We start from the raw sequence: 12,349 nt of genomic DNA, 5'->3' as shown, positions 1-12,349 counted from the left end.
GACAGAAAATCAATTGTATATCCTTGTGAAACAGTTGATTATTACAGTTTAACTTGCATTCCAGTCAACTGCCATCTTTGTTTTATTCCTGCTATATCAGTTGTCTGCTAATCAGTATCTTTAACACTGAAATGGAATATCAATTTCTCCTTGGAAAATATGCACCATAAAGTCTTCTTTGAAATGGTTTTATATCATATTTCAACAAAATAATTCCATATGTTATTTTTCCCATACTTTTGATGCTGTTTTTGAAATGTACAGTTTTACAAAGGTGCCCATGGGTAAGCCAAACATCCTACATAAGCAGCCAGTTCTGTTTCAAACGACTCTCTTCCCAGAGCCTCGTGGATGAGCCCCTACTGGCTGTTGAAACGCAGGAGCTTTGTGTGATTTGAAACTCTCAGCTGGCTTTCCAGGCCCAAAGAGACACAGAGTCAGTGTGTAAAGAGAGATTCATTGGTGCACAGCTTTCTTCTTCTACTTAGTTTCTTACCCAGTATCTTTTGCTTTTTAGTGTTAATACCCCTGCTGCTGTATTCCCACTGTGTGAGAGATTATTCCTACCATTTAAATAAAAGGTATTGGGCAAAAAGCAATGGATGACAATAACTTGACACCATTAAAGTACCTTTACTTCATTCATTTTCCCTTTTACCTGGAGGGAATCATTATCACCACTGCAGTTTTTAACATGCTGTGTATTTATAAGGCAAACTGAAGGCCTTTTGTGCTGGGTTAGGATGATGGGTTGAGTAAAGCTTGCAAGAGGTGGAGCTGTTCTAGTGTGAGAGGAAACGTTACAAACTTTAAATAGCACAGTCATAAAATGATGTGGCCGAGAAAACACACCTTGCTTTGGTAAATATGGCAAACAAACAAATTTTACATTGAAGTTATTATATTTTTAAAATACTGTCTTTAAAGCTTCAGTGGCAAAGAATTAAATAAACTCTACATTAACAAAAAGGTTAATCATCTTACCAAAACACATCGGGTCCATGGACCCCATTCAGATATCACACAGTCCTCAGGGCATGGTAATTTGCACACTCTAGAGCCCAGGGGCATCTCTTCCGGGTCACAGAGGTAATCCTCTACATGTTCAGAAGGGCCATCTGCTGTATTCTGCATGCATCTAGAAAAGAACATAAATATATTCTAGAAAATATACATACCTTCCAGAAGTAAAGAAAACAGGACAATTAGAATGACCAACCCACAGGACAGATGGTTCTCCTTAAGACATCGTTATGGAGGTGGGAAGTAGGAAGCTTTGTTATCTAATGAAATTCTCCAGAAATGAAGACTTAAAAGGATCTTTGCCTCTCCTAAATATCTGTAGTGCTTCTGCATGATTCAAAAATGTGTTTCGCATTCATGAGTCTGAATATAAGAGCCATTGTGTGTATGTAAACTCTGCATGTTATGAAAGCTTCCTCTGAAAGAAGAGGGTCATTTATATACATATGAGGCAGAAACTAATGAGGAAGTGTCCAAAGAGCTTCATAGAGGGCTTACAATTTGGCATATAATGCATTTATTCGTCTCAAGAAAATGATGGATTTCATAGAGAAGGTAGAGTTAGTTGATTTATATGTGATGCAAGACCAGGCACACTGAAATCTCTAAGTGGGAGATTTCATTGAGTATTTGTGAAAACAACTAGAGGCATTTATCAAATCATTTTGTCATTTTTAAAGGTAATTTTAGCCTCCCTTCTGCTGTGAATCTTAAAAGAAAGTGAGAAGTGAAAAGACAATTATAATAGGTATAGCATAGGTTCTCTAAATGTGGTTATTTGGATTTTCCTACTACTTGACCTAAAAAAATTGTTAGTTTGTGTTCCATTTTATTCTCCTGTAAGCAGTCATGAAGGGCTCCTTATTCATCTTTTGGGAATCTGATTAACATGGCTAGTATCAGACTTCACTTTTACCATAGTAAATAATCTCTCTGGGCACTTAAATATTATAGCAGGAGAGAAAACCTTTCTCTCTCATGTATAACTTGGAAAAGGTCAGCCAACTTAATGGATTCAGGAAGAGAACTGCATTTCAGGAGTTGAAAAGGAAGACTTGAACTCTCAAGTCTCCCAAACCTAGTGTCATGTATTAAAATATCAGTTGAATTATATTGCCAGTGATACCTGGAATCCCAGCTTTTCTCAGGGATTTACAATCAGCAGGAACATTCACAAATCTACTCTACAGAGTCACCTTGCTATGCAGTGTTGCTGAACTTAAGAGGAATGTCCTTTCCCTGTGGGATACAGTCAAATACTGGAAAGCTGTGTTGTTGGTCATGTCTTAATGGGCCTGTAGCCTGAAAAAATATGCAAATACCTATGCATTTTTTTTTTTGTATACTGGATACATACATAAAAGCAATCACAAAATATGCAAATTAGATATTGATATGATTTCATTGTTGAAAAAAATAAATTATGAATATTTTGGGAGAATTTGAGTTTCCCAGGAAAAATTTCTACCTTCAATATCATTTTTAAAATGTTCTGTTGACAGCAGCTTAGAGACATGTTGCAGACAGGGCATTTCAGTGCTCAAAAGTTGGATTTGCTCCTAAGAATAGATTACATTTGGGTAGGTACTGTCACTATATGCAAGGATCAACTTGTAGAATTACCTATTGATCTAGAGTTAAGAACAGATATCCAACACTCTATTAGGCAGTTATGTACATAAATCTTTATTTTCAAAGATTTCTTTTGATATGATTTGGCTCTGTGTCCCCACGCAAATCTCACGTTGAATTGGAATTCTCAGTGTTGTGGGAGGGGCCTGGTGGGAGGTCACTGGATCATGGGGGTGGATGGTCCCCTTGCTGTTCTCATGATAGTGAGTTCTCATGAGATATGATGGTTTAAAAGTATGCAGCACCTCCTCCTTTGCTTTTTCTCTCTTGCCACCAAGTGAAGATGTGCTTTCTTCCCCTTCACCCTTATGCCATGATTGTAAGTCTCCTCATGCCTCCCCAGAAACAGAAGCCTATACAATCCACAGAACCATGAGCTGATTAAACCTCTTTTCTTTATAAATTACTCCATCTCAGGTAGTTCTTTATTGCAGTGTGAAAACAGACTGATACAGAAAATTGGTACAAGAGAAGTGTAGCATTGCTATAAAGATACCTGAAAAAGTGGAAGCAGCTATGGAACTGGGTAATGGACAGAGGTCGGAACTGTTTGGAGGGATCAGAAGAAGACAGGAAGATGAGGGAAAGTTTGGAACTTCCTAAAGACTTGTTGAATGGTTGTGACCAAAATGCTGATAGAAATATGGATGGTGAAATCCAGGCTGAGGTGTTCTCAGATGGAGATGACAAGCTTATTGGGAAGTAGAATAAAGCTCACTTTTGCTATACTTTAGCAAAGAGATGGGTTGCATTGTACCCCTGCTCTAGAGATCTGTGGAACTTTGAACTTGAGAGAGATGACTTAGGGTATCTGGCAGAAGAAATTTCTAAGCAGCAAAACATTCAAGATGTGGCCTGGCTGCTTCTAAAAGCCTAACTTATTTGGATAAACAAGTAAATGACTCCAAACTGGAACTTACATTTAAAAAGGAAGAAGAGCACAAAGTTTAGAAAATTTGCAGCCCAGTCCCAGTCATGTGGTAGAAAAGAAAAACCCATTTTCTTTGAAGGAATTCAAGCCAGATGCAGGAATTTGTGTAAGTAAAGAGGAGCCACATGTTAGTAGCCAAGACAATGGAGAAAATGTCCCCAAGACGTTTTAGACACCTTCATGACAGCCACTCCCATCACAGGCCCAGAGGCCTAGGAGGGAAATTTGGTTTTGTGGGCCAGGCTCATGGTCCCACTGCTCTGTGCAGCCTCAGGACATGGCACCTGGCAACCCAGTCTCTCTAGCTCCAGCCATGGCTAAAAGGGGCCAAGGTACAGCTCAGGCTATTGTATTAGAGGATGCAAGTCCCAAAACCTTTGTGGCTTTCACATAGTGTTAGGCCTGTGGGTGCACAAAAGCTAAGAGTTCAGGCTCAGGAGCCTCCACCTGGATTTCCGAGGATGTATGGAAATGCATGGATGTCTTGGCAGAAGTCTGCTGCAGGGGTAGAGCCTTCACTAGTAGGGCAGTGTGAAGTGGAAATGTGGGGTTGGGTCCCCGCACCAACAGAGTCCCCACTGGGGCACTGTCTAGTGGAGCTGTGGAAGTAGGGCCACAGTCCTCCAAACCCCAGAATGACAGATGGACTGACAATTTGCACTGTGCACCTGGAAAAGCTATAGACACTCAATGCCAGCTCATGAAAGCAGCCTTGGGGACTGTATCCTGCAGAGCCACAGGGGTCGAGCTGCCCAAGGCCTTGGGAACCCACCCCTGTGTCATTGTGGCCTAGATGTGAGACACAGAGTCAAAGGAGATTATTTTGAAGCTTTAAAATTTAATGACTGACCTGCTGGGTTCTGGACTTGCATGGGACCTGAAACCTCTTTGTTTTGGCCAATATCTCCCATTTGGAATGGGGGAATTGTATCTTGGAAGTAGTTAACTTGTTTTAGATTTTACAGGTTCATAGGCAGAGGGGACTTGCCTTGTCTCAAATGAGATTTTGGATTTGAACTTTTGAGTTAACACTAGAATGAGTTAAGGCTTTGGGGAACTGTTGGGAAGGTATGGTTGTGTTTTGAAATATGAGAAGTACATGAGATTTGGGAAGGGCCAGGGTGGAATGATATGATTTGGCTCTATGCCCCCACCCAAATCTCATGTTGGGGGAGAGACCTGGTAGGAGGTGATTGGATCATAGGGCAGATTTCTCCTTGCTGTTCTCATGATAGTGAATGAGTTCTCATGAGATCTGGTTGTTTGTAACGTGTGTGGCACTTCCCCCTTCACCCTTTCTCTCTCCTGCTGCCATGTGAAAATGTGCTTGCTTCTCCTTCACCGTTTTGTTGTGATTGTAAGTTTCCTGAAGGCTCCTTAGCCACGTCTCCTGTACTGCCTGTTGAACTGTGAGTCAATCAAACCTCTTTTCTTTATAAATTAGTCTCAGGAAGTTCTGTATAGCACTGTGAGAACAGACGAATACATCTCTCTTCCTTTTATTTTTTGTTATACAAGTAATATACTCATTTTAAGAAAATAAGAATAAAAATTTCCACAATTTCATCAGAGATAACCACTCATAACAGACTATATTAATAGACTATTACTTTAAATATATATTTTCATTTTACAAAATAGAAGCAAATTTTACCTATTTGTACCATTTAAAAAATCTACAATATATTATGATCATCTTCTTTTCATTAACTATTTTTCTAAGATATATTTTAATGTCTACATTTGAATTCCATTGCTTAAATGTGCCACAACTGCTAAAATGTTCCTGTTGTAGCATTCAGGCTACTTATAGGCTTTATTTTTGTTATTTTGCATTACAAATAATTTTTATAGTCACCCTAGAATACAGAATAAATATTTGGATCAAGTTTTAAGCCCAAAGGAAGGGACTTTAAATTCCTTTGCTTTCTTCAAAATCTTGGCCTTTCTTTCAAGGAACAAGAATTATACTGTGAGAAAACTGAACTATATTAGAGATACATGGTGTAGAACCAAGTTATAGCCAAAGGGTGGAGTCAGAAGCCCATCATAGGTGTGGTAATGAGAGTGTATTTTCTGCATAGATTTAAAAAGCAACAATAACTAAATCTGTTTTTTATTATCACTATGTGCTGGCAATTCTAGAAAAATTCAGTGAAAAAATATCCTTCCCTACCAAGGCAAACCACTTCTACCACCACTCCTTGATAGGCTATAACATCCTTAAAGAGGAAGAGTGTAATTGAATAAATTTAAACCTCCTTTTTTATAGACCCATCTATCCTGAAAATGTCACCCAACACTTGCATTGAAGCAGGACATTTTGACCTTCATTAGCAGAGGATAATTTAAGGGAGGTGTACTACTCAATCAGTAACAAACAGAAACATCATTACATGATTAGAGATCACAATCAATACTGACCTCTTTTCTCTATTTGCATTGAAGTTGTTTACTAAAAAAATAAATTGATCTGAAAAGTTACTTTGTTTAGAATGTGTTTGGAAATGTTAAGAGTATCTATTTACAAAAGCAAAAAAAAAAAAAAAAAGAAAGAAAAGTTAGAACATGTACCAGCAGGACAGGGAAAGGGAAAGCTGAAGAAAACAACCCAGCTAGGTGCTTTTATTATAAATTTTTTTTTGTTTGACGATGGGTCGTTGCTTCTGTGGCCCAGGCTGAGGGCAGTTGGCACCATCTCGAGCGCTCACTGCAACCTCCACCGCCCGGGTTCAAGCTAAATCTCGCTGGCCTCAGCGCTTCCGAGGTAGCTGGGACTACCGGGTGGCGCCACCATGCGCAAGCTAATTTTGTTTTTGTATTCTTAGTAAGGACATGGGGTTTTTGTCACCCGATTTGGCCAGCGATGATCTTGAATTTCCTTGATCATGTAATCTGCCTTCTCAGCCTTCCAACAGATGCTTGGATTACAGGCGGATGTAGAACCCACTGCACCCAGGCCTATGGAATGATTGCGTTTCACGAAGTGAAACAACAAACCCTGATCAAGTCTTAATGTAATATTTTTTAATTGAAGGAAAGAAAAAAAATTTGAAGAGGAGAAGGAAAGTCGAGGAGCTCTCGTTTTCGTGTGGGTCCCGGTGGTGGACTCAGTTACCTCCTCTACATCGGTTCCCCGCCGATTCCCCGATCTCCTATATTAAGGTCCACTCAGAGAAAAAATAGAGTCAGATGGGCTTTTGAAAAAAGACAATATAAAAAACTTTTTATTAGACATATTATATAGTAGGGCTCATATCAAAGGTTTTTTTTTTTTTTATATGGTAAAACAAAATTAACTTGTTCTGCTTTCCTACTGAAGTAGATTAAAAGCATATCAACTCTTAAATGCATGAAGTTGGGTTTATGTTATGGGTAAGAATGAACTCTCATAACTGTGGGTTGCTGTGTGCGTGATGTTCTTTCCGTTTTTTTTTTTTTTTTGAGAGGAGTCTCCCTTCTGTCGCCCAGGCTGGACGTGGCAGTGCCGATCTCAGCTCCACGGCAAGCTCCGCCTCCCGGTTTAAAGCATCTCCTGGGCCCTCAGCCTCCGCGAGTAGCGGGACTACAGGCGCCCGCCCCCTCGCCCGGCTAGGTTTTTTGATTTTCAGTAGCCAGACGGTGTGTTCCACCGGTTAAGCCAGGATTGGTCTCGTCTTCCTGACCTCGTGATCCGGCCCGTCTCGGCCTCCCAAAGTGCTGGGATTACAGGCTTGAGCCACCGCGCCCGGCTGGATGTTCTTATATTTGTCTTTCCTGGGTGTTACTGAGAAGGGTTAAAAGAAACTAGTGTATTTAAAAAGAGTGGAGGGAGACGTGGGTTTGAATTCCAATGCTGCCACTCCACTAGATGGGTGTTCTTGGTACATTATTTGGTACTTGGGAATCTAATCTACAAAATGGAGGTGATAAAACCTCATGCACTTGTTTCACAGAGTTCTAGAGCCCTCAAGGATCATGTGATAAATGCTGTATGGAAAATTTAATGAGTATCAATCTAGTGTTAGGCAGTAGGGAATTCTTATGAATATGGTGGGTTCTCTGTTTCAAGAAATTTATAGTTTTATTACAGGGATAGACATGAAGAGGGATCTTTTCAATACAGTGAGGGGTATATGGAGTGTAATAGAACAACCCTGTCCAATAGAACTTTCTGCTATGACAAAAGAATACTCTATGTCTGTGCTGTCCAACAGATAGCTGCCAGCCACATGTGGCTATGGAGCACTGAGGCATGGCTAGTGTGACTGGGGAGATGAATTTTTAATTTAATTTAATCTTAATTTGTTTAAATTTAAATTGAGTTAGTGCGGCTAGTGGCTATCCTATTGACCAGTGTAGCTACAGAAGAACAAGTGACAGGCAGGAACTAGCTGGGGGTTTCAGAGAAAGCTCCCTGGATAACAGGATAGTATTCAGTTAGTCAGTTTGATACAAAAGAGCAAGAGTTTAAAACAGATTATTTTAAAAATGAACTTGGACATATATTTGGCCTTTAAGCAAAAAAGTTATTGGGGTTGAAAATCTGCATTAGTTCAGATTGAATACGCTGTTCCTTCTCTTTAAGGGTATTTGAAGTGAAGCTTCCAAAGTCAGAAGGCCAGAGTAGAATAAACTGCTGCTTGAAGCAGATTCTCCTAGAGTTTTCCATGAACACAGATTCCCTAAAAGCAAAACTGCAGACAATTTTATCCAGAAGACTGGGGAGGAGTGAACAGTTGTGTTGGCACACGTGCAATTGGGAGATGGTTTTGTGTCTTGCTTCTCTGTGTAATTAGGCTTTGTCTTACCTCACTTTTCGGGTTTGCACGCCCTCTCCACAGTTCTCCCGCATATTCACAAAAGTCACCTTGCAGATGCTCCAGGGCTCTGTGACCCATAGGTACTGGTTGCAGTCACTGTGGCATGGGACAACCTCATACACCTGAAACACACATGGCTCTCAGCAATCTCAGGGAATCTGGTAAGAGTGAGCAAGAAGACTTCCACACCATAACAACAATCATTTCACTGTTAAGCTACTTCCATTCGCCTCCTTTATGGCTTATTATTCTAACATTGCAATAGAGAGAACTCAAGAGTTCTAGCAGTAAAGGATAGGGCTAACCATGTTGTATTCTGTTGCTCTGCTATTACGCTGCAGGTGTGAATCCGATCAACTGGATCACATTAGAAAGGTTACATATTTTCCTGTGCTGACCCTTAACACACTGTATTGTAACTTTCTGGACCATCTGTGTAATTTACAGTTTTGTGTGACTTCGATACTAGCCCAGGGTGCTCACATGTTAGGTACTCAATAGGGATTTGCAGAATAATTGAATGAATAATGAATTGATGAATTAAATATGTGTAAAACATAGCTGTTTTCCAAATAAACACAATTTGACCTATTTTCCAGATAAGTATAAATCATGATGAGAATTTACATTTTTGGTGTGTATCATATGGGAAACTAAATTAAAAAGAGAAACAATATGAAATACAGCCATCTTAAAACAAATCCTCAATCATTTAAGGATTGGAAGCAGAGTCTGATATTGGTCTACAGCCCCAAGCAGTGAAGGCCACATGAAACAAAGCAATTTGTCTCTGCTCCAGGGTCCATAAAGCCTTTCAGTCCCACATTTGGGGTGGTGTGCTTGGTTTCAGGGTTTTTAGTACAATGAACCAATTATGTTCTTTTTTCAACGAGAAGAATGACTAAATAAAGGAAATAAATGACACTTAATCCACTGCAACCAAGCTGACTCAGGCATTAAATACAATTCTTTGAAAATATTTTTCTAATCTATGATAGTACAACTCTATTCCTTATTTTACACACACACACACGCACACACACACCGCTCTTGAAGAGACAGAGAGAGAGAAAGAAAAAGAGAAGAGAGAAACTGTAGCTTTTTATGTAATGAATTCTAGAAAAGAGAGACTTAAATAGCCCTTTGGAGCCATTCTTTTGTGCCAATTTTAGTGCACTAAAAACCTAAGTAAAATGAATAAAGTGGACCTGTCTCAAAGAAGAATAAAAAATGCACTGTTGGAGTCAAATTCTGCAATGATTGCCATAAGTGATTACATTCACATTTAGGTGCTATATTAAAATAGAATTAAATAGCACAGGATAAAACATTACCCTACAACTCATGGCGAAAAGAAAAACCGAAGGAGAAATGCTGTTCTTCCTAATCCTTTGATGGCTTTTATTTTAATCGCCTGTATTGAAGTGAATACCGATCAGTTCAGAACAATCTCCAACCCACCCATTTTCAGTCCACTTGCACTTTTTCCTTCTCCCTCTGAAAAGCACAAGACCATTAATAACGGGTGTCACTGCCTATCAAGATTAGCAAAGTGAAACTTGTTCTCCCCAACTCTTGTTCACCTCAGTCCTTGATATTACAATGAGGGATATGAAATGCAGGAACACAGGTAACTATGATATAAAAGAAAAAGAAAACGGCTATAGAAAAAAATTATTTAATGGAAAATGTGATATTTTCTCCCTGTAAAACATACAAGACAAGGCAAGAAGAGACATGTATTCTCAGAAACCAGGAAATTTTAGAAAAGAAGCATTCTATTAAGAACCATGAGTTTTAACAGTTCTTACCTGTGCCTGCAGTGGTAGTCAACAGGAATGATGAAAAAGGAAACAAGATAGGTGAAAACGTCAGTATGCTATGAGAAGAACTCGTGGTAAGTTTCAAGTATTATTACTTAAATGTAAAAACCTACTTTTTTGGTAAAATATTAGAACATTTTTCTTAGGTCATAGGAGATAATACACAACTACTTATTATTGTTGAAAAGTAAGACACAAAAATGAGTATTGTAAATAGCAGAGCCAATGAAAAAATTAGATGGGCAGGATGGAGAAATCTTGGAGAACGGAGTTGACCTCAAAATGCGTAGCATGGGAAATTGATATATGATGCAAATAACTTGTGATCCAACTTGTCAATGGACTATTGTCTATCAGTATATTTGTAGCTTGATCTATCCATTGATTTACCTTAATCAGTTCAGCTGTTTTGTAGAAAATGAGGATTTGAGTACTTCCTTCTTCAACTAGAAAAATAGAAACTCGGAGACTGTTTTCAAGCCAACGGGCTTCTGATTATTTTACTGAGGAATGTATCATTGTAGTAAACATCTATGTGATTTAAAATTTTCAACATTAACACAAATCTTTACATTTTTATTTTCCCTAAATATCTCACTAATACACAAATTCATAAAAGTTTCTATTTTATGCAGAACATTTATGCTCAAATGTTCAAAAATGTATTATTTGTTTTAGCTTTGATTTTTCAGTTGTTAATGTCTCAATAAGCCTTCAGTCAACTGATACCAAGTCACAATACCCCTGTCAAACTGCATCAGAATATATTAGAGTTGGAAAGTGACAAATGGTTTAGGCTAAACACTAGTAATAGCAAAGACAACTTGGCCTGAAGGTTTTGAACCTTTTGAAATTCACACTTAAGGAAAATCTGAGGCAAACACAGATTTTAATTGCATATCTGACAGGGTGTACACATACATGCTAAAGTGAAATAGGTATGAGTACGTGTAGCATTTCTCTTTATTAGGATTGTGAATCATACATAATTTATCAAAATTTAAATTTGCCACTGAAAATTCAAGGTTTCAAAATGTGTAGAGAAATATTCTTTTGTATTATAAACATTTTAGTTCAGTTATTCTGTTTTAGTTATATAATTATAGTTGCTGAACTGAATTTTCTTCTTTGGAAATTTCCTTAGCGTCTTAGAAGCGCAAAATGCTCTGTGACAGGGAAGCTAAACTACCAGTAGATGGCAGCAAGGGAGTGTGTTATTTACCCTCCATTGCACCTAAAGATAAAATCAGCAACTTCACTTGGGGAACAATCAAGACTCTTTAGAGTACTTACTATAAAATTTAATTCTCCATGATCTTCATCTTAATTTACTTAATTCCAAAGTTCTTTCTGTTTTCTCTACAATGTAATTTTATTATGAACAAAGTTATGTCAATCTGGGAAGTAAAGTATGTATACAGGTAAGCAGTGTGTTTAGAGATTAAAATGAGTCTATATATGTGTGAAACAGTTCTACATATTTAAGGACTTGATTCATTTGGTTGTGATTTAAATTCAAATACACAACTTAACACCCACACATAATATATGAAATTATTCTTTATTAATTCACCTGTAGGCCAAACATGGTAATAATTGTCGGATTAGGGTACATTTCATTTAAATTAGTCACAATTCCTCCATTAGGCTTTTTTATTTCTAATAGAACAGAATAACAACTATTAACAGCAGGTAAGAAAGAATGTATCAAAAGTCAGAGTTCCAAATAAAACTGAAAATGGCCAATGAGTAAATTGATAGCATACTTATAGTGACTTTGAGGCCATCTTTGTAGTTGTTTTACTCAATTTGTTTTATTTCAAACACATTTAAACAAACAGTATATATTTTTCCTAATTTTAGACCCAAATCCATATTATTTCTTTGACTTTAAGTAGTTGGTAATTGAGATGTCTTTTCTGACAGTCTGGGGGAACTATGAGATAATCTCAGCCTAAATGTTAGATACAATCTTATGACAGATTAAATACCTTGACATTATTTCAAAGATAGGTGTAATTTTTCTCTCCATTGAATTATATACATATTCATATACTTGCAAGGTATGGAATCTCCATAGAATACAGAGATAATATGTCTAATTTGAAATTTTAATAACATATGTGTATTTATTCAGG

General features: G+C 37.9%; 1 protein-coding gene across 1 annotated transcript in view; it reads right to left on the bottom strand.

Moving 5' to 3' along the window:
* The window catches only part of THSD7A (thrombospondin type 1 domain containing 7A), a 131,525-nt gene that overhangs the window by 56,454 nt on the left and 62,722 nt on the right, over nucleotides 1-12,349 (bottom strand). The window contains 3 exon segments of the mRNA XM_017847066.1: nucleotides 985-1,138; nucleotides 8,377-8,510; nucleotides 10,200-10,205. Coding sequence (XP_017702555.1) covers nucleotides 985-1,138; nucleotides 8,377-8,510; nucleotides 10,200-10,205 — 294 coding nt within the window.

This window comes from Rhinopithecus bieti, unplaced genomic scaffold (genome assembly GCF_001698545.2).
Source record: "Rhinopithecus bieti isolate Rb0 unplaced genomic scaffold, ASM169854v2 scaffold_28090, whole genome shotgun sequence".
Classification (NCBI taxonomy): domain Eukaryota; kingdom Metazoa; phylum Chordata; class Mammalia; order Primates; family Cercopithecidae; genus Rhinopithecus; species Rhinopithecus bieti.
This window is presented reverse-complemented; position numbering and strand designations above follow the sequence as displayed.